The 21,949-nt window shown below is 43.8% G+C and overlaps 1 protein-coding gene across 1 annotated transcript in view; it reads right to left on the bottom strand.

Annotated features, from left to right (window-relative positions):
* Window positions 1-12,646, bottom strand: part of HSPBP1 (HSPA (Hsp70) binding protein 1) — a 54,581-nt gene extending 41,935 nt beyond the window's left edge. Inside the window, exons 1-2 of the mRNA XM_040325726.1 lie at window positions 12,433-12,646; window positions 9,628-9,765 (exon numbers count right to left, since the gene is read on the bottom strand). Of these exons, the coding sequence (XP_040181660.1) occupies window positions 9,628-9,753 (126 nt within the window). The 5' untranslated portion in view covers window positions 9,754-9,765; window positions 12,433-12,646. The remainder of the gene's footprint in view (window positions 1-9,627; window positions 9,766-12,432) is intronic.
* Window positions 12,647-21,949: the final 9,303 nt, after the last annotated feature.

Below are 21,949 nucleotides of genomic sequence, written 5' to 3'. Positions count from 1 at the left end.
TAGCGGTGGAAGCCGTCAGCTCCACATTACAATTGGGCCACCACCTGCAGCTGATTACCGGGAAACCCCTTCAAGGTCTCCCACATGCAACCACTAGCAGCCCTATTCACAAGAGTGAATGGTACCTTAACCAGTTACAGACCCTGGGCATATTAGGCACGCCCAAAAACATGTCGTCATCATTGTACACAGGGCAGGTCTAGTGTGTTCAGTCCTTCTGATCTGCTGCCAGGATCCTTCCATGTCCCAGTACCTGACAATTTAGCTCTAATCTCAGCTGCATTGCCGGGTACACAGAGAAGGAGCTGTAACAAAAAAAAAAAACACAGTCTGGCAATATTTATCAACAATATTGCTCAAACATTGACATATTGCATCAATTGAAAATTTGTGTTTCTCATCTACAGATCTCAGCCTAGGTTCACATTGGAGCGATTTGAGAGATCAAATCGCATGACAAGTCGCAAGGAGGCAATCACACTGTTCCAAACGGTGCGACACTGATTTTGCGGCGCTGCACCGATTTGCAAAAGTAGTTCCTGCACTACTTTTGCCAATTTCAGGTGCGACTTCAATAGATATCTGTGTATGAAGCCACACAGACGTCCATCAAGTAGCACCTGAAATCGCGCTGACCTTGCCATTTTGAAATCGCGCTACTTCAAGTGAACTGGGCGCGATTTTAAAGTAGCATCAATATGAACCAGAGCCAAGACTACTTTCACGCTGAAAGCGCCATTTTTATTAGCGTTAAAGCTAGTTTTAGCAGCGCTTTATCGCTGTTTAAGCGGCGCGCTTTTAACCCCCAAAAACGGGGTAAAAACTGTTTTGCGGCGCTTCGAAAGGGCTGCCCATTCATTCCAATAGGCAGGGTGTTTTGGGAGCACTAAATACAGCGCTCCCAATCCGCCCCAAAGATGCTGCTTGCAGGACTTTTCGGAACGTCTCACAAGCGCACTGCCCGAGTGTGAAAAGTCACACTGGAATGAATGGGAGGCGGTTTTTCAGGCGCTTAGCAGAGGCCATTTCCAGCGCTTTTGACACCAGTGTGAAAGGGGTCAAAAGGAATGAACTTAATTCTGCAGATGAGAGTTAAAGTAGATGTAAACCCGATTCATGAAATTTGAGTTGGGCACATATATCTGCAGTGTTTTCTTATCTCTTCAAAGCACTATATCCTGTAGCCTTCTCCTGCTCTGTTCTGTTATCAGCCTGATAACATCTGACAAATACTCTGTCAACTGGGATAAAAGCAGCCAGAATTTTGTGTTGGGAAGGATGCGATAAATAGATTAGCTGAACTTTTTAAGGAACAGTTCTGAAAGTCTATCAGTGAGAGAGGGTGTGTGCGCGCCTTTCCTCTAATCAGCTGTCTTGGCTGTACACCCAGGCTTCAGTGCAGTGTGGAACAGGAAGGGAAAAATCTAACAAGATGTGCACTTTCTAAACAGTATATAAAGATGAAGACAGCAGATATACATGTAAAACTTATATAGGGAGATTTGTTTCATCTTGGTGTACCATGTGAGGCGGTTTACTTCACTGGGTATATGTGAGAGTTTACATCCACTTTAAAAGCAACCTTGACAAGTAAAAATAAAATTATATATATATATATATATATATATATATATATATATATATATATATATATATATATATATATACACACACACACACACACATACATACATATATATATAAAAAATTTAATGTTTCCCTGTTAAACCCCTTATTAGCCCCCTAGTTCACTCTAATCAGCACTAGTTAACTTCATATTCCCCTTCTCCATTAAAATGTAATTTTCCTTGTGATTTTTTGTTCTATTTTATTAACCACTTGCTGACCACTGCACGCTGATATACGTCGGCAGAGGTAGGCAAATGGACGTACCTGTACGTCCTCTTTAAGAAGCCGTGTGGCAGGCACGTGAACTCTATGTTCGCCCGCGGCCCGTGATCGTGTCAGAGAGGCAGAACAGGGGGATGCCAGTGTAAACAAGCATGTTCTGCCTAGACAGGACACTGATCTTCTTCTCCTTGTCATCGGGAGCAGTGTCGCGTCACTAGTAGCCCAAACCCCACACAGTTAGAATCACTATCTAGGACACACTTAACCCCTTCTACGCCCCCTAGTGGTTAACCCCTTCCCTGGCAGTTACACAGCAAGCAGTGCATTTTTATAGCACCGATTGCTGTATAAAATGACAATGGTCAAAAAAAAAAAAAAAGTCTCGTTAGGGATGTTTTAATACAAAAGTGCTTTAAATGGGGGCATTTTAAATCTACCTACAACTACTTATACTCCTGCGTTAAGTTAACATTGTTATTTTTTCTGGTTACATGGATGTGCAAATAAAAAATAGGTTAAAAAAGGAAAATTACATTTGGTCATGAAAAAGGGCCATTGCACCCATCATGTATGCAAGTGTCAAACTATCCTGTGAGGTTGTATTTACGTCAGAAAGCTCCCTGTCCAGAGAATAGGTGAAACTGCTGCAGTGAGATACAAAATATTGTTCATAATACATGTGCAACAAAACACTATCTGTGCTTCACCCACCAGAAACACAGCACAGAGAGCTAGAAGATAGACTATTACGGTATTTGAATAGGCATGTATGGCAACAGTTCTCTCCTAGACCTGGGAACATTATTCATAGAAAGAGTATGGTGTTAATCCCTGTTAAACTGCAAGGAGAAAATGTAGGAGCTTTCAGGGTTGTAAACACAAATGTACTCTGTTTTTTATCACCACCATCTGAGGCCAGAAAATTGAAATTCTTCTGCAGGGCAAACACTTTCCTGGTCTCCATCTGTTTAAGATCCCTGGGAGCAGCAAGCAAGCGTCAAGCTCAGAAGGGCACTTATCTGTGCTCTTGGTAACATACTTTAATATGACATAATGCTACTACAATAAAGCAAGGAAAGGGACAGGGACCAGTTTTAAACAGGAGCAATGACATGCACTTTCCTAACATTTTACAAAACGTCAACCAGACACAGCATACCAGTAAAGCACCGACACATGGCCATTTATATTCCGAGTAAAACATATATTACTAAAATAGACTAAAAAAAAAATATTCTGAATCCTGACAGAAATATAGGAGGGCGCATAGGTGTGCGCACAGGGTGTGCCTGGGCACGCCCTTACCACCCCATGTGGTGCAGATTCCCCCTGCTTTCTGTGTCCCCCCTGCAGTACTGCCAGCCTCCCTCCTCTCCGCCTAGCTGCTGCGGGTGATGTTTCAGAATGGAGAGCAGGGGAAGGGGCCAGTAAATATTTCATTCATCGATCCTTTCTTTTTCTGAATGAACACTGAGTGATCTGTAATGACCACTTGTGTTCATTCTTAACTAAAGCATAGCAAACTTTACTATGTTTCAGTTTATGAATGATCACTCCTGTGTTCATTCTTAACTGAAGCATAGTGAATTGTTTACTATACTTCAGTTTATGAATGATCAGGAAGACACTCCGCTCTTTTCCCAGCTGTCAGGACTCATGGTCTCTGAACCCAGTCTATCCTACCTCTCCAGGGGGACTGTGGAGCTGGAGCCAATGGGAGGGCATCTCCCGCCTCAACCTCGAGAGAATTATTTCTGAACCATCTCCACTACATCCTAGGAGTCGTAGAGTTACACCTATGAGATACCTCCATAGGTAAATTATCCATTGCTAAACTGTGCTTCTTGTCCCTTAGATGGAGAGCATATCATATTAGATGTTTGCCCATTTACTTACTTTTATATTCATTTACTCTATAGCATCCTACTCCTGATGAATGGTTTTAAACACCATGAAACGCGTCAAGTCCATACTCAAGGGTGCCAAATTATTGTTTACTTACCATCATGGATTTCTTAATTTTTGCATTGCTTGTATCTTTTATAACAATCATGTATAATTGATCTATTGGTGCATTATCGCTCTTTGTACCAATCAGGTTTATGTTAGATTAATATGTTTATCCATCATTATGGTTTGCTTTATAAACCCCATGCATTATGTATTTTTATATGATGCACTATATTTTTTCTTATTTATCAAATTTTTCAAAATATTAAATAGTTAAACTAATTATATTATGGCTGTGGGGATTATCCCCCGGGGATTGGTTTAATTAATCCTTCTTAGTTAGGATAAAATAGTTATATCTGTATTAACAGAGAGGCTTCATTTAAAGTCCCATATTCTTTCCTTTTTATTTCTTGCTTTGACAGAGCACTTCCCATTTGTTCACAGTCCAATGTAGCTGAAGCTGCAAAGAAAAAGGAACTGGGGAATCTCTGATCTCAGTCTCTTTCTCTGTCAAGTGAGACATCGTAACCCTTGATATTTCACCAAAGGCTCTCAATGGTCTCCTGTAAAATATAATAAATAAAGATTACTGATACCTTCCACTGCTCTACTGACACAGTCCCATTGCTCCGCTGATATACATGCATACGTGTTTGTGCTCTGGGGTGCACACCCTAATGCATTAGGCTACGCACACCAATGGGAGGGCCCATCTTTGCATCTCTAAGCAAATTGTCAAGTTGTAGCATTAGATTTTACCTACAGTGTCACCTATAAGTGACGCGAGCCATTACAGCCTTAGCACTCAAAATGGTGCCCATAAAAACATCTAGACCCACCAAGCAAGTGCAAACAACAGCACTGCAGGGGACCCTGCCTGGCATGACTTATGGAAACTTTTAGTGAGAAGAATATGCAGTCTTTTATCGCCAATCTGTCCTTCTGCAAATAACTGCTCCAAGGTCATGTTGAACCAATAACTGCAGTACATAAAGAAGGAGAAGGGTTCATATGTTCCTGGAAGTGGGGACTGGCCACATCCCTGGTAGTTTAGACAAGAAAGAAAAACGATTACCCCCAGATGGGACTTTTAAGGCCAGACTCCAATGTATATATAAAAAATTTTTTTAATTTATTAGATATTTGCACCAAGATGGGTAAACACTTAATTACAGAGTAATTCTGGATGTTGGATTACAGAAATCTTCTGGAACAGTCAGAAATTATGTATAATAAGAATAAAAAACATATAAGAAGTAGTGATAAAGTGACACCTGGGGCACACGTCCCATGTGTGGACCCAGGAGAAAATAGGAAACAACAAGAAAGTACTCAAATAAAACCTCGTGAAGATACAATACAATTAGATTAAAAAACACTCTGTAGAGAGTAGTGGAGAAATGCCCGACGCGTTTCTGGTCTATTGATGGAGCAACAGACCTTCATCAGGGGCCACAGGAGTGTGTGATTACAAGCTGTTTTTCTCTCTCGTTTGTGGTAAACCAGGGTTTGAAAATTGACCCTCAACTTGTCGGTTTAGGATATCCCCAGGGCCGACTTATGGGGTCTCATAAGTAAGAAAAGAGAAAGGGGAGGGATGGCTCCGATTGATCCCGAACACACGGTATCCCAAATGTAGGGCTTGTTAGGGCAAAAGTGCAGCAGGTCAGGGGGTTTACTGAGTCCAATGCGGACGATCCTCTTAGAGTTGCTAGGGGGAATCCCGAGCTCTATATGTAGAGAGGAACCTGGTGCCGAATGCCGTGATTGGGGTATTGTAATACCAGCGTTACTCCCTTCAGCTCGCAGGGTGCTGGTATAACTGCAGTACGGAGCTACCAACTTAAAAAAAAAAAAAAGTATGCAAAAGGGACCCAGCTCTAAAAAGTATGACTATTGCAAACCTGTTCTTGGAGTGCCATCAAGAAATAATGGAACCGCAAGCACGTCACGCGTTTTAGGGCATTTTTTTCCACGCATCTGCAAAAATGCTAATTTCTGCTACACCCAGATGAGTAGGGCCTTATGTATCGGACACAAAAGCAAAGAACATGTACGATATTGTGACAGGGCATGCCATAATTGTGAGTGTATGTTGCGAGTGAGTGAACAGACTGCAAGAAGGGCTATCCAGTGCTGACACAGTGAAGTAAGGAATAAGTGCAAAGGCAATGGTCCAAATTATTTATTTTATATAATAAAATAATAATTTAGCTTAGTCCTACCCACTATACTCAAATATAAAAATTGTATTAAATCTTACAAAGGTTTGTTTCCTAATCCTTCTCATTATTTCCAAACAATAAAGAACACTGAAAAATGACATGCAATGAGTATACGGTAATTGTGTGGGGCTGCTACAGTGTCGCAGCAGCCATGGAATCCAGGAGAGAAAGGATTAAATCTTTTGAACAGGCTGCAGCTCTGCAATGACAGGAGTTTAAAAAAGGGGTATGGGACGTAGCAAATGGATAAAGACCCAACGCCACTGTAAACATAATTCCTGTTTAGATGCCAAATGGAGGGTGGCCAAAAAGTGGTATTCACATAATACCCATTTTGGCTGGAGTCATGAATTGACTACCTAATGCGAACATGATTAATATTTAGAAAGGGCAGGACTTGACCTTGGAACAAAGTTCTTCTTATGATAGAATTTACAAGTTCTTCATAGGATGAAGGAAATATTGATCTCAAGATTACTTCCTATGGTTTCACCGACCTTCAACCTGGCATTAGCAGAGATTCCTATATGTATACGGTACATACATCACATGCTGCAACTTACTGCTGGCGAGCTTGTACCCTGTTGCCTGGCCAGCTATATTGCAGAGCAAGGCTCCTTTCACACGGGAGGCGTTTTCCCAGGTGCTTTAGCGCTAAAAATAGCGCCTGTAAAAAGCCTCACCTGCAATCCCATTGTGAAAGCCCAAGAGCTTTCACACTGGGGCGCTGCGCAGGCAGTCCTGCAAGCAGCTTCTTTGAGGCGCTTTTGGAGCGGTGTATTAAACGCTCCTAAAGAGCCCCTTCCCATTAAAATAAATGGGCAGGGGCAGAAGTGCCTGCTAAGTGCCTTGGCAGCGGTGCTTTGAACACTATATTTAGCTGCTAGCGGGGGTTAAAAGTGCCCCACTAGCGCATAAAAAGCGCTGCAAAACAGTAAATCGACACTAAAACTAGCGGCGCTTTACCAACGACGCCCCCGCGCTGGCAGCGTGAAAGGGCTCCAAGCATTATGTGGATCATAGCCTATATGACTAAACATGGGGCAATTTTTGGAAAGCCTAGTCAAGGATCCAATGAATATTCTTCATTGAATAAACAAACAGCAGCACATTGTGGTTTAATGCAGCTTGTGGTTGTTAGAGTACCAAGCTATTCCCTAAAGCTTACCTAAACCAATAAAATATAACATGGCAGTTTACCAGCCCTAGGATAAGGGGCAGCATTCATTATTTTAGATGTTTTGCCGTACTTTCACCTGGTGATCCTGCAAATAACACATTTCCTGTCTTAGGGTGTCTACACTCACCAACTCCATTGTATCTGAGGGAGCCATGGTTGGCACCCAGGCTGGACTTCAAGCAAGTCTCCCTCTCTATTACATGAGGGTTGGGGAAAATAGAGAATTACAAAAATGCCAATGTTTATGCTTTTACAGTAGTTCAGCTCAAAAGGACAAGTCAAGAACACTGCATTGTTGGAAATATCAACAGGTATTTTCTTCACTTACAGAAAGTGTTCTTGGTCTAATATATAAAAATGAATGTACAGTGGCAGGCAGGGCCGACCCGCCCTATAAGCTCACTATGCAAGCCGCTTAGGGCCCCGCAAAGTTGTGGAGGGCCCCCCAAATTACTAGGGGCCCCGCCTGGTCAGAAGTAATTTTCGGCACCTCAGCCCGCTTCTCAACTCGCTGGCTGCATGGGAGAAGAGGTAAGAAGTCACCACCCCCCACTTCTCACTTTAATGTAAGGTGTCATTTTCGACAGCAGAACACCCCCTCCCCCCGCTTCTCGTGACATCCCATTTTCGGCAGCCCCCCCGCTTAACTTTAATGTGACATGTCATTTTGCTTAGGGCCCCAGGGAGGTCAGGATCGGCACTGGTGGCAGGAAAAAGTATTTGAACCCCCCTGAGCATCCTGCCGCACAGATGTAGTTCCCAGGAGGGGGTGAGCACGTTACTCACCACCGCAGTAAAGCCTCCCATCACGGTGGTCAGTTAAATCAGACAAGCAGGAAGTGAACAGAACAGATAAGAAATAGAGCAACAACGAACAATGAGGAAGTGAAAATAGGAATGTCTGCAGGTAAAGGATGCTTATTATGAAAACATTTTTTTTTTTCCTTTACAACCCCTTTAAATTTGACACTAGAGGGCATTTTATTTGTTTTTGTAATTAGCTATACCTTGGACATGAATACTGTGTCTCTGCAGTGACTCTGGTTAAGTATTACCTTTACGATTTCTTGCATGGCACACGGTGCACAACCATATAATCTATCTAAAATGTCAGCCAAGTAGAAATGATTACCTCATTTTGAACCTGCATGAAGTTTTTACTTTTGTCCAGTAGAGAGCCAATGATCTGGCTGGATTTCTCCTTTGTTGTGCTTGCGAATACACATGGAGGTCCTAGGTTTTCAGCAGATGGACTATGCTTTTATATTACTGCAGCATCATCTGGACACGTGGTATAGGTGTTTGTTACATGTAGAACCAGGGGATATTTATACACTACCATTATACATCATCACTAACACAAATCAGTTAACCCCTGATTTTGACCAATGAAAAATGGTCCATCAGACAGTTGTCCTCTGTTTAACTTATTGTGTGTACGAGGCCTTATTGCAACGATCTCCCCCGCTGAACTAGTATGTTTTGACAGGGGGACGCCCAACAGAACATACTGGTGCTGATCGGTAGACATTTTTTGATCATGCCCCTTCTGTCAGACCAGCAGCCTACACACGGGCCGAATGCTGCCCGATATCCGGCTCGTGTGTACGACCCTTTAGAGCAGTGGTTCTCAACCATTCTAGTGCCGTGATCCCTTGATAAAAATTGTGGGGACCCCTAACAGTAGAATTTCCGTAGCATGGGTTGTCAGCACCCAAGGCAAGACAATTTGCGCCCCTAACCCACAGACATTCAGGGCTCCCTGAGTCCCTTCCACTCGGACAGTATTAAAACACCTTGTGGTACCTTTTAGGATGTACCACTCTATCTATGTTCTTCTTTTTTTCCCCCTTTATCTCTATCTTAAGTTCTTGTTTTTTTTCCAATATCCCTCTCTCTAGCCATCTTTCTTGTTCTTTCTCTCCCTCTTTTCCTCTCCCTTTCATGTATTCTCCAGCTCAGTGGTGTCTTGCAGCAGTGACACCTATGCCGAAATCAGAAGATAGGGTCTCCTCCAGCCCCTCACACTTCACATTTCTCACCAGTCAGCTGACCTCTAGTCTCTGCCTGCCCCACAGCCATGCCACAGGATTCAGGGACTGCCCTGCTGGGCGGCTGCGAAAAGGCTGTGAGTGCTGCGGGCTTCAGGAGCAGCCCAGGATTTGGTGACCCCTGGCAAATCATCATTTGACCCCCGAGGGGGTCCCGACCCCCAGGTTGAGAACCACTGCTTTAGAGTGATCCCATCAAGTGCTGCCAACAATAATGGTCAAGGAGTCCACTCTGTGTTTATTAAAGGGTGGGGGGATGTGACGACCCCCTTGTTTTACACAAAGTATTGCAGGCAGAAAAGGTATTTAGGTTGCTTTCAGAAATCCTCCTCCAATTTATTCCCAAACCATTGAATTCGATTTATACCTCTCCAGACATCTGTTCCATTTGGTCCGATGTAGTCGATTCATTACCAGCCTCAATTGCCATATGTAGAAGTCCCTGGAGATTGTGTGGATGTTGCCTGTTTCCTTCATGTCCTCCATCGGCCATGGTAAATTCTCACTGTGGCCAGTAAAAAAAAAACAAGATGTGGCTTAATTTACAGCTACTGTATATCTTTTGGAATGATGATAAAGAGATTCAGTTAACAGTACCCATAACAGTTGGGATGAAATGTTGTAGTTCTTGTATGACTGGCCAGAGACAGATAGGTAAATGCCTGTGACCCAACACCGACAACTGAGAATGTTTTTTCTCTGACTTAACTAATGTGTGGATGTGGCAGACGTGGTAAATGGTTTGCCGCTAATAGTACTGAAATGTAACACCGAGCTACACTGGGGATTACCGCCAGGGAGGTTAAAAGAAGTCGTATGCAAGCAGCAATGAAGTTGCCCAGGGATGTTGGATTCAAAGTTGCACGACTTTGAAGCTGTGGCAGTGTGAACAAGGGATAACACCTAGAAGCCATATGGTTACGATGCACAGCTGCACCAGATTTTGTGTGCACCAGTTTAGGCCCTCGTTCACACCAATGCGATTTGTCAGTTCAAAAGCGCATGAAAAGTCGCAACCCATTTAGTAAAAGGAATTGGAAAGCTTTTTTGTTAAATAACATACATGTCATACTTACCTCCACTGTGCAGTTCATTTTGCACAGAGTGGCGCTGATCCTCCTCTTCTGGGGTCCCTCAGCATCACTAGTGGCTTCTCCCTGCATTGAGTGTTCACGGCGGAGAAGCGCTCTTCTTGGCGGACACCTGTGTGGGCGCGCTCCCGAGTCCATTCACACAGAACGCAAAACTTGGCCCCGCCCATTGGTGCAGCGTCATTGGATTTGATTAACAGCAGCGGGAGCCAATGGCTGCGCTGTTATCAATCTATCCAATCAGGACCTGACACCAGCTAGAGCTGGTATGCACATTCCCAGTGTGCTGCCGAAAAAGTTTCCCCGGCGGATAAGGACCCCCGTGTACTGAGCAGGCGCGGCGCTTGCGCAGTACCAACCTCAACTGAGTTTCCGAAAATAGCCAAAGAAGTAGAGCCGAGAGTCAGCTCTACACGATGCCTGCGCAACGACTAACATGCCGAACTCTCCCGATGCTAGTGCTACTCTGCACTCTGGGCGGGGGTGATTTTAGCAATAAAGTACACGTCTTAGCGGGGCACATTGCAAAACCCGCCCTTCATTTGTTTTAACACGCCCCGCTAAGACGTGTACTTTATTGCTAAAATCACTCCCGTCCCTTGCAGAGTAGCACTAGCATCAGGAGCGTGCGGCATGTGTCAGCTCTATATCTTCGGAGGCTCAATTGAGGTTCGCACTGCGCAAGCGCCGTGCCTGCGTAGTACAGGGGTGTCCTTATCAGCCGGGGGGGGGGGGGGAAATTGGGGATTTATTCGGCAGAAAACCAGCCGAAGAATGACAAAGTGCAGGATAGTCAAACGGGGGGGTGGGGGGGGGGGGACGATGAAATCGGAGCACCACAAAAAGGTTTTCCCCTTAATGCATAGAATGTGTTATGATGAACACTATGAGGGTTTACAATAACTTTAAATGAGAAAAAGCTTTGTGGATGCTTCTCTCATGCAATTATTTTTTTAAATGAATGAGCTGTCCCTTAAAGCGGGGGTTTTAATTACCGGTACATCTAGCAGAGCCAGCATACTAAGGACATTACATTTCGGCAGGTCATTTTTTTTTCCTCGGTACATACCTTTATATCCTGGTGTTGCCCAGGGCTTCCGGGTTCCGATGACTGCGGGACTGGGCATTCCTATCCTTCCGATGATGAAACAGGTGACCTGTCGCACAACGCGCGTCACCAGATGTCGGGAAATAGCCGAGCTGCGAGTCGGCACTATACAGCGCCTGCGCAGTCAGCTCTACACGGCAGGCGCAAGCGCCGTATAGTGCCGACTCGCAGATTGGCTATTTCCGGAAATCTGGTGACGCGCGTTGTGCGACAGGTCACCTGTTTCACAAGCCGTCAATCATTGAACGGAAGGATAGGAACGCCCAGTCCTGCAGTCATCGGAACCCTGAAGCTGGGATAGGAACGCCCAATCCCAGAGTCATCAGAACGCGGAAACCCTGGACAAAAATCAGGATATAAAAAAGGTAAGTACAGAGAGAGAAAAAAAAAAAAAAAAAAAAACCCTGCCGAAATTAAATGTCCTTACTATGCTGGCTCTAATGTAAAAAAATCGTTTTTAGGGTGAAACCGCCACTTTAAGGATTGCATGTAATAAAGTATGCACATAGGTCTGGTGACAAGAATATCACATGCGATAGGGTCACCATAATAGAAAAAAAACAAATGGGAATCCACAACTGAGACTCTTTAGAGAAGTGTATCTGATCATCCTGAATTAGGAAAAAGTTCAAAAAGTGAAATATTCTGTCCTGGTTATAGATGGAGAGAAAACTCCATTTCCCAACATGCTTTGCTCCATTATGTACATCCGGGTCACAGCATGGCTCTGTGTCACTCACATCCCCCATCCAGGAATGTCTGGGAGGACCTCCTATAATATGAAGTGTAGAAGTTCCCTGAGATGTGAGGACAGCCCATAGATCCCTATGGAGGGAGAGGGAGCTCTGTGCATCTCCTCCCTGTACACAGTCCATGCTGGGACCACTCATACCTCATATACAATGGGGGAATCTTCTCCCCCATACACAGGAAGACATGACTGACTACTACAGGTGTCACACAGAGCCCATACCTGTCAGTGCTGGGGGAGTCCTCCTGGAAAGGTCACCGACTTTGCTGGATAGAAGCTCAGCTCTCCCCTCCCCCGGAGATGTATAGATTGTATAATGTGCGGCTCCTCTCCAGCCTCTTCCAGAAGCTTCTTCTCTCTTCCGCCCTCAACTCATTCATCGCTGACACACAGCGCCACCTGCTGGACAAACGCGGAACTTCCACACAGCAGAGCACACAGCACACCTCCACTTCCAGCTTCAGCTACTTTATTATATAAGAGGCAGAGAAGACAACTAGATCCTTTATCCATCCTAACCAATCAGGTGTCAGCCTTCTGTGCTCATTGGTGAAATGGGGAACTGGTGTGAGGCTGCTGTGTGCAGCTTTAGGACGGGTTCACGCTGGTACGATACGACAGTCGAGCCACTTTGGATCCGACTTTGCCCTGCGACTTGAAGTCTGACATGCGTCCGACTTCAATGAACAGGGATCCGACGTTGATCCCCGACAATACCAGGCACTGTCTGGTATTAATCTTTAGACCCCTTTCACACTGAGGCGTTTTTACAGCGTTTTAGCGTTAAAAATAGCGCTCATAAAACGCTCTCCATGCATCTCAATGGACCCTTTCACACTGAGTCCTGCAAGCAGCATCTTTGGAGCAGTTTTTGGGCGCTGAAAAAAACGCTCCAAAAACGCCCCTCTCCATTGAAATGAATTGAAAGCGCTGTAAAAACGCCTTACCCTTTCACACAGAGGCGTTGCACTGGCGGGGCGTTGAGAAAAGTCCTGCAAGCAGCAGCTTTTGGGCGCTGAAAAAAATGCTCCAAAAACGCCCCTCTCCATTGAAATGAATTGAAAGCGCTGTAAAAACGCCTTACCTTTTCACACTGAGGCACTGCAAAAACGCCCTAAAACGTTAGGGTCTTAGCAGTGCTTTACCAGCATATTGGGATTGCAGATGAGGCTTCGCTCGAATAACGCTTGAAAAACGCTCGAAAAACGCCCCAGTGTGAAAGGGCCCTTAGGAAGAACGGCACACCAGATTTAAAAAAAAATGGCAAGGGTTCCCCCTTTAAGAGCATAACAGACCCTTTGGGCCTCCATATAACGTATGACAGCAGCTGGTCGGCAAGTTGTTAACCCCTTCACGCCGACGTCACAAAAATATGCGGCCCCACTGCACTAAGCTTTTTGCCTTGGGGCCGCTTATTTGTGTTCCGGTGCCTCCCTTTGTGTCAAGAGCACGCCGCGTTAGTCAACAGAGAAATCCAAGAATTTTTCCATCCATTAAAGTTCCCTTCCAGCCCCATAAACCTATGTGTAAGGATTATCACGGAGATCTGCATGTGCATGCTTGGCCCACCTCCTGCTGCATACATTGCCATGTAACATGACCGAAAACCAAGAAGAGCCAGGAGCAGGAAGAGATACTGGGCCAGGTGTCTGTGGTGGGGCTGGTGTCCTGCTGGTAGAATTTACAGTTTAACACCACCACTGCATCTACCCTGCTCAGGTCAGCCTTGGGAGTCAATACTGAAGAGGAAAAGGGAGTTGGAGGACCCAAGAAGGTTGGTAGTCCCAAACGGAGACAATGCAGGGCCTCCGGGAGAACCACATATCTTCATTAAGGAGCAAAGTTCAATGCACCCTATAACCTAAGAGGCCTCTGCACAAACCTCACAGGGCATTTCTCTTAGACAAACTTTTAGGCCCCGTACACACAAACGGATCTGTCCGCTGGGATTTATCCGCGGATCAGTTCCAGCGGACAGATCCGGTCGTGTGTAGGCCCCGTACACACAAACGGATCTGTCCGCTGGGATTTATCCGCGGATCAGTTCCAGCGGACAGATCCGGTCGTGTGTAGGCCCGAGCGGACATTTTCCAGCGGATAAAAATCCAGCCGACGGATTTCCAGCGGATAAAAATTTCTTAGCATGCTAAGAAATCTATCCGCTGGAATCCTGTCCTTCGGACTTATCCGGTCGTCTGTACAGACTCACCGGATAAGTCCGCCCGATCCCCATCCCTCGCATGCGTCGAAGTGATTCAACGCATGCTTGGAAGTATTTACCTTCCAGGGTCGCGCACGTCGCCGCGTCATCGTCGCGGTGACGGCGCGGCCACGTTACCGCGGATGTTTTCCGCAGGGATTTTGATCTGATGGTGTGTACAGCCATCAGATCAAATCCGCCAGCGGACATATCCGATGGAAACGGTCCGGCGGACCGTTTTCATCGGATATCCGCTCGTCTGTACGAGGCCTTACTGAAGATATGAAGCTACCACATGTGGCTAAAGGGACATGACTGCCTTGGCAATTACATTTTTCAGGGCACTGCTTAAAGCGGAGGTCCACCCAAATTATTATTATTTTTTTTTTAAGCCAGCAGCTACAAATACTGCAGCTGCTGACTTCTAAAAAATGGACACTTACCTGTCCAGTGCGCCAGCGATGTCTGCAGCCAATGCCAAGCAATCACTCGTCTCTTGGCTGCTCCCGCCACCATCCTCTGTGAGGGAATCAGGAAGTGAAGCGTTGCAGCTCCACTGTCCGGTTCCCTACTGCGCATGTACGAGTAGCGCGGCACGCCCTCACTGGTCCCCGCTTTCTCCTTCATATTTATTTACGATAAGACACTTTTTGGGTAAAAGTTGGCTATAAGCATGAGTGACCCTAGTTTCTTTAATGACTATATCCAGCCTACAATAAAGAAAGAAAAATTCTCCAATGAGATACTACTACTTTCAGGCGCCTGGTCAACAAGTAGTAGCAATGAAAACAAAAATAGCTTTTTGACGCTTGGCTGGTTTCGGAGCCTATCCAACTGTCTCAATCATCCTGCCTTTACAATGGCCCTAAAGGTGGGCATGTAACATCTACCAATACTGTATGGAGGTTAACATATATGTTCATTAAACACAGAAAGCCTACTGCTTTGTCTTTTGTGAAATACATTACATTATTCAGTTTTCTTTTATTCCATTCTGCCAGCTGATTATGACATCAATGCTGTTACTACAAGTCTATCATTTCAGCATCTGCTGCAGTCTCGCTAATGATCAGTCTTTTTCCCATCAGTATACAGCAGAATAATCACACTTCATTCTAATTATTGACAACACCCCAAAGTCATCTCATTGTGACATAGCGTGAAAGAATGTTCTATTTCAGAGATAAAATTTGGTATTTTCAGAAGAAATAATTTACACGTCTTGTAAAGCATGCAGAACCTTCAATGACCCATGGAAGAGATCTTTGTATGGATTCAAACAATTCTCTTCCAGATAATGTTTTCCTTTCACTAGAGCCTGATTGTGTTTTGTTATAAATGACAGACATGTTAAATGATAGTATTTATCTGCATTTATTCACAGCATGGTGGAAACAGCTGAAATAGTGGACTCCATTATCATAGATCTATATGGAAACCAAGGGCCAGATTCACGTAGACTAGCGGCGGCGTAACGTATCGTAGATACGTTACACCGCCGCAAGTTCTCATCGCAAGTGCCTGATTCACAGAGCACTTGCAATGAAAACCTACGCCGGTGGCCTCCGGCGTAAGCCCGCGTAATTTAAATGGGCGTGTGCCATTTAAATTAGGCGCGCTCCTGCGCCGGACCTACTGCGCATGCTCCGTTTTGAAATTCCCGCCGTGCTTTGCGCGCCGTGACGTCATTTTTTCGAACGGCGACGCGCGTAGCGTAATTCTGTATTCCCGGACGGCTTACGCAAACAACGTTATTTTTTAAATTTCGATGCGGGAACGACGGCCATACTTTATACAGCAATACGTTTGCTGTGTAAAGTTAAGGCACCAAAAACGACGACTAACTTTGCGACGGGAAACTAGACTAGCGGGGACGTAGCGAACGCGAAAATCCGTTGTGAATCGCCGTAACTCCTAATTTGCATACCCGACGCTGGTTTACGACGCGAACTCCCCCCAGCGGCGGCCGCGGTACTGCATCCTAAGATCCGACAGTGTAAAACAATTACACCTGTCGAATCTTATGGATATCTATGCGTAACTGATTCTATGAATCAGTCGCATAGATACTCTGAGAGATACAACGGAGTATCTGAGATACTCCGTCGTATCTCCACTGTGAATCTGGCCCCAAGACCGTATTTACTATAACACATGGGGGGTTATTTACTAAAGGCAAATCCACTTTGCACTATAAGTGCAAAGTGCACTTGAAATTGCACTGAAAGTGCACTTGGAAGTGCAGTAGCTGTAGATCCGAGGGGGACATGCAAGGATAATAAAAAACAACATTTTAGCTTGCACATGATTGGATGATAAATTCAACAGAGCTTCCCCTCATTTCAGATCTACAGCGACTGCACTTCCAAGTGCACTTTCAGTGCAATTTCAAGTGCACTTTGCACTTGTAGTGCAAAGTGGATTTGCCTTTCGTAAATAACCCCCATTGTCATTTTAATTGAGTCAAGTACACACTGTAGAGGGATATGACTTCTTCATGTTTTATGTCTGAGGTTTACAATCACTTTAATAAAAAAAAAAAAAAAAATAATGAAAACTCCCACAATGTAAATCCGTTGTCAATCATGTCGTCCAGAGATGCAGATCCGTGTCAATCACAGGTCAGTATATAGAACCCCTGAGTGATGAGAGAGAAGAAGATCACAAGTGTTGGTTTCTTCAGTCAGCAATTTCTCTTGTTTAAAGCTGTGTTCAATGGTGCAGGGAGCAGGTAAGGTACCGTAAGTACTTTTTTTTTTAAGGAATAATCTAGTCAATAATGGATATTCTAGTAAAATGTTTCCAAATCTATTTTTGCACTTTGCTACAAATGTAAAGTAGTGAGTGAACAGCTTATATAAGGCCCCCTTTCACACGTGCGGATCGTATGTCCGCTTTTTCATGAACATCCCCTGACACCCGATCTCGTCCGCCTCCGCAAAGAACTGATTTTGCAGACGGAAGAAAACCCTATTTTTCCTTCCGTCTGCGGATCGGATGAACATGGACATACGGTCCGTGTTCATCCGATCCCCCCATAGAGGAGAGCGGAGAAAAGACAGGGCGGTCCCTGCACAGTGTGTGGGGACCGCCCTGTCATCCGTCGGCTCAGCGGGGATCAACGGAGCGATCCCCGCTGAGCATACGGAACATACGGAGGCGGATCATTACTGATCCTCCCTGTGTGAAAGGGGCCTTACTGTGTAAATTTGCTGTTCTCTCAAAATAACTCAACACACAGCCAATAATTTCTAAAAGTGAGTACACCCCCTAAGTGAAAATGTCCAAATTAATTCTGGTGAAAAAAAAAATGTTTTGTTGAGGCAGTGCTGCTTATCTGTTGACTGGAGGGGGGATGTGGGGTTTGGAGGATCCAGGGGTTGGAGGGGAAGGGGAGCCACAGGTGGCCAGAACACAATCTCTCTGCAAGTTACTGTGTGCAACACTTAATGGGGTTGACACCGGTTTATACATTTACATAACTCACTCTGGGGAACCCTGATTAACCTTTTTATACAGCTATATCTGTGGGTGGATGGAGGCCTTCTGCTATCCTTCACAACCCTTACCCTGTTTTTCTCTTCTTCTCTCGAGCACGGGTGAGGGGGGGGGGGGGGTCTTTTTCTTTTCTCCCCTCTCTGCCCCTCCTGAGAAACACCAGGACCGGGTTTACGGAATGGGGAGTAGGCTGGCCACAGAATGGCTTTTGGGGTTTGGCTGAGCTCGGTCAAAAAAGCATTTTTTTTTTGTCTATGCTTGATAGACCTTGACCTAGTGTGTGAGTTATATGCTATTATTTACATGAGAGACAGTCTGCCTGTCGGCTCCTGATGGGTTACTCTGGTTCTGGGAAAGGGAGGAGGCCGGTCTCCTTTATTTTTTTCCTTTTCTTCTTTTTCTTCGTGGATGGGTGGCTGCCTTATAGTGTAGCTCAAGATGTGCTGTCCTACTATGGGTGTTATAATTTGAATGTTATAGACTTATACTCTTCATGGAATTGGGTTACAGATCGGTAATCCCTATTGTTGTACTGCTGTCTTTTTTTTCTTTGAAAACCCTAATAACGTTCCTATGGAATAATAAGAAAAAAACTTTAGATTTGGGGCTGAGGCTGAAAATTGTGTACATTTCACAACTTTGAAAAGTATAAAGATTTATTGTGCTTCCGCTTACATTTCTCTTATATCTATGTGATTTTTGACTCATTTCTTCTAAAACACTTTGTATTTCTGATAGACGTATTCCTTGTTCACAGTCTTTCATCCTATGGCCTTTCCTATGTCTCTCATCATCCTCCAGAACGGGTTTTTGTATGGCTGCAGCATGACTGAACAAATTGGGCAGAAAATCACTAACCAGGTCAAGAGACAAAGTACCCTGGAAGTATTAAGGGCCTAGTTAGATGAGATAAGACTGATATACAGTATATACAGTATATATTACACAATTTTTTTATCACCTAGTGATTTACAATACAGGAAATGAGTCAGAAAATTTCTAATATTTACATTACTCAGTAAGGATAAAGTAATCTGCCCAGGTTTCGTTTGTGGGGACAAATCTTGTTAGTAAGTTCTGGTAATTTTTAGGGCTATAGGCAAACTACTGTAAAAAAAAAAATGGATGGGCATTGCCATAGGGAAAAAAATTGCCATAAAGAAAAATTTAAATAAAAAATAAAATACAGTGGGGAAAAGGGTCTTTTCATGCAGTTTTAGGGGCAACACTGAAAATACTAAAAGGGATGTTCTGCTTTAAAACCTCCTTCCCTCCTCCTCTCCCACTATTAAAGGTTTTGGGGGGGGGGGAGCAGGTACCTAGTTGTCAGGAAAGGTTTCACCTGCTGGTGGCGCTGTCTCTCCTAGTTTCCTGGCAGTCTGGAGCCGACATCATCTCCTGCAATCAGGCATCACCTGAGACTGATTGCAGGAGGTGTCCGTGTATATGTACCCGGCAGATGCTTTCACACACTGCCTTGGTATTGTTCCTTGAGCCCCGACCAGTGTTCGCTAGCCTGTGATCCTATAGCCTGTATCCTGTATGCTGTTATCCTGTTATTCTGTGACCCTGTATCCGTTCCTGGACCCCTGCCTTCCGCCTGATCCCTTCCGCCTGTTCCCCCTGTCTCCTGTTACCCTCTCCCAGCCCTGTCTGCTTGATCCCCTGTGTATGACCCTGGCATGTTTATGATTGCATCTTACTCCTGTATATACTTTTGGTTTAGGCAGTTATTTATTATGTGTCACTGGGGTTAGTTGTTAGGGGGGGGGGGGTACACCTGAAGGTTTTTCTGACACAAGATTTTACCTGAAGATTCTGTCTGCATAGATTCACTAAAAGGCACCTGAAGGAAGCTAAATGACCACAGCAGCTCCTTTAGCCTTGTGAGTACTGCTCTAATGCAAGATCCTGTTGACTGTGTACTATTCACTTTTGTGAAATGCCAGCAAAAACGTGGCTGCGCCAGTAAATTTTGGGTGTCGTGCCAGTAAATTTCAATCTGGTAGGTTGGCAACACTGGTAGAGATTCCTGACTAAATATGTCAGGAAAGTGCATCTCTTACATACCCATCATTTGTGCATGGAGGCAGCTCATGTGAGCATTTTGGTTCTTGCATTATTGCTTGATAATTTTTATAAATCATAACCTATCCTTTTTCCATTCACCACTCCCTTCCCAATCCGTGACAGACTTGTAAGTTACTTTTTCTCAAATATTTTACTCATCATTTGACACAGATGCATTAACACTGACATTATTACCCATGTATCAATATTTTTTTTTAATAATGTCTATTTTTTTTTTTAAAAAGGCAGTTAAATTGCTATTGAGACCGTTATTATATGACAGTAGAAGCAATTTAAAGAAGTACCGTAGATTATTAGCAGTTTCACAGCTTCCATAAAAATGTGGCTCACATGCTGACACTAATTAGAAGAAACCCATTAGCAATGTACCAGTCTTTCCCACTATATAATGGTCAAGGTAACTATTTAACCATTTAACAATGCAAATCTAATGCCGTGTGCATACGGTCGTTTTTTTGTGATGAAAAAAAAATACATTTTTAAAAACGTCATTTAAAATGATCGTGTGTGGGGAAAACGTTGTTTTATGTCTTCTGAAAAACGACCAAAAAAAAATTCGAGCATGCTTCAATTTTTTATGTCGTTTTTCAAAACGTTGTTTTTTGTGTCATAAAAAATCACCGTGTGTAGCTAAAACAACGTTTAAAACAACGTTTTTAAACCCGCGCATGCTCAGAAGCAAGTTATGAAGCGAGCTTGAATGGAACAGAGTGCCGCCGTACGTGCTGAATGCAACCGCGCTTTGCTAGAGCATTTTGAAAAAACAATGGTGTGTAGGCAACGTCGTTTTTTTAAAATGAAGTTTGAAAAAGTTTGAAAAACGTCGTTTTTTTTCATGAGAAAAAATGACGTTTTTTTTCATCACAAAAAACGACCGTGTGTACGCGACATAAGGCAAAGGTGTCACTTTAGTTAATACAGGATGCTAAGAAGAATTGTGGAGAGGATAAATATGGTTTTAATCATCAGGGTTTAGGGATTGGTATGTTTTTATACCATGCCATTTAAACAAGATCTCTAGTAAATACTATTTGACTTAAAAGTGGCCTCATTTCATAACTCCAGTTTAAAAACAAAACAAAAAACCTTGTAAAAGAAAAAAGCTTTTGGGTTTAGAAACTAGGATTTTTATATATATTTTTAAACCTCCAGCCCAAAAAATATCCATCCTCTTTTGATGATACAGACTTACCAATTTTAGCTCATCTTGAAGAGTTGTACAATCATATCGACTGGCTAACACAACACTGTCCCACCTCCCACCAATATAAATTACCCAATTATGATCCAAATCAATTTTTAATCGTTAACCACAAAAAAGGACCATACCTTTTTATCGAGTTGTTTATGCTGACCTTAACTGCTTATGTCAATCTAACTCCTCCCCACGATCCAGAACCATTAACTTTACCCAGTCCAAACAAAGATCTTTGGATGACCTAGCCAAAAACCTACGTAGTCTCCAAGACTTGGAATCTGCAATTTTTAGGCAGTACATAGTCCATGCTGGGACTAAATCCCTGATGCATATTTAGGGAGGTGTTATATACTTTCTCAGCAGCCAGAATCAGGTATGGAGCTTAATTACTAGGACCTGCTGGCTGCTGGGAGACACCTGTTGATGGCCACTAGGAACCACAGTGCCACGAGCAGGTGATCCAGGTCCTGAGAATAGCTATGCAAACATTGCATAGGTATCTGGTAGTTGCCCTGCCCCATTAAAAATATGTCACTATCAATATAAATATACCATGTCTGCTAATCCACTTGTCACAGACTGGAGTCCAATATCTACTAGCTATAAGGCAGATCAGGAATAGTGTTACTTTGCATCTTTACTGCTTTTGTTTACCACTTAGTATCTACTACAGTCCTATGCCTCCATACAGTACCAGGTTGGATTTCTGTATAGGTAATGTAATAATGTAAACAATTTAAAAACATCAAAAC

The sequence above is a fragment of the Rana temporaria genome, chromosome 10, assembly GCF_905171775.1.
Source record: "Rana temporaria chromosome 10, aRanTem1.1, whole genome shotgun sequence".
NCBI classification, from domain to species: Eukaryota; Metazoa; Chordata; class Amphibia; order Anura; family Ranidae; genus Rana; species Rana temporaria.
The sequence above is the reverse complement of the archived record's forward strand: the minus strand, read 5'-3'. Positions and strand labels throughout refer to the sequence as shown.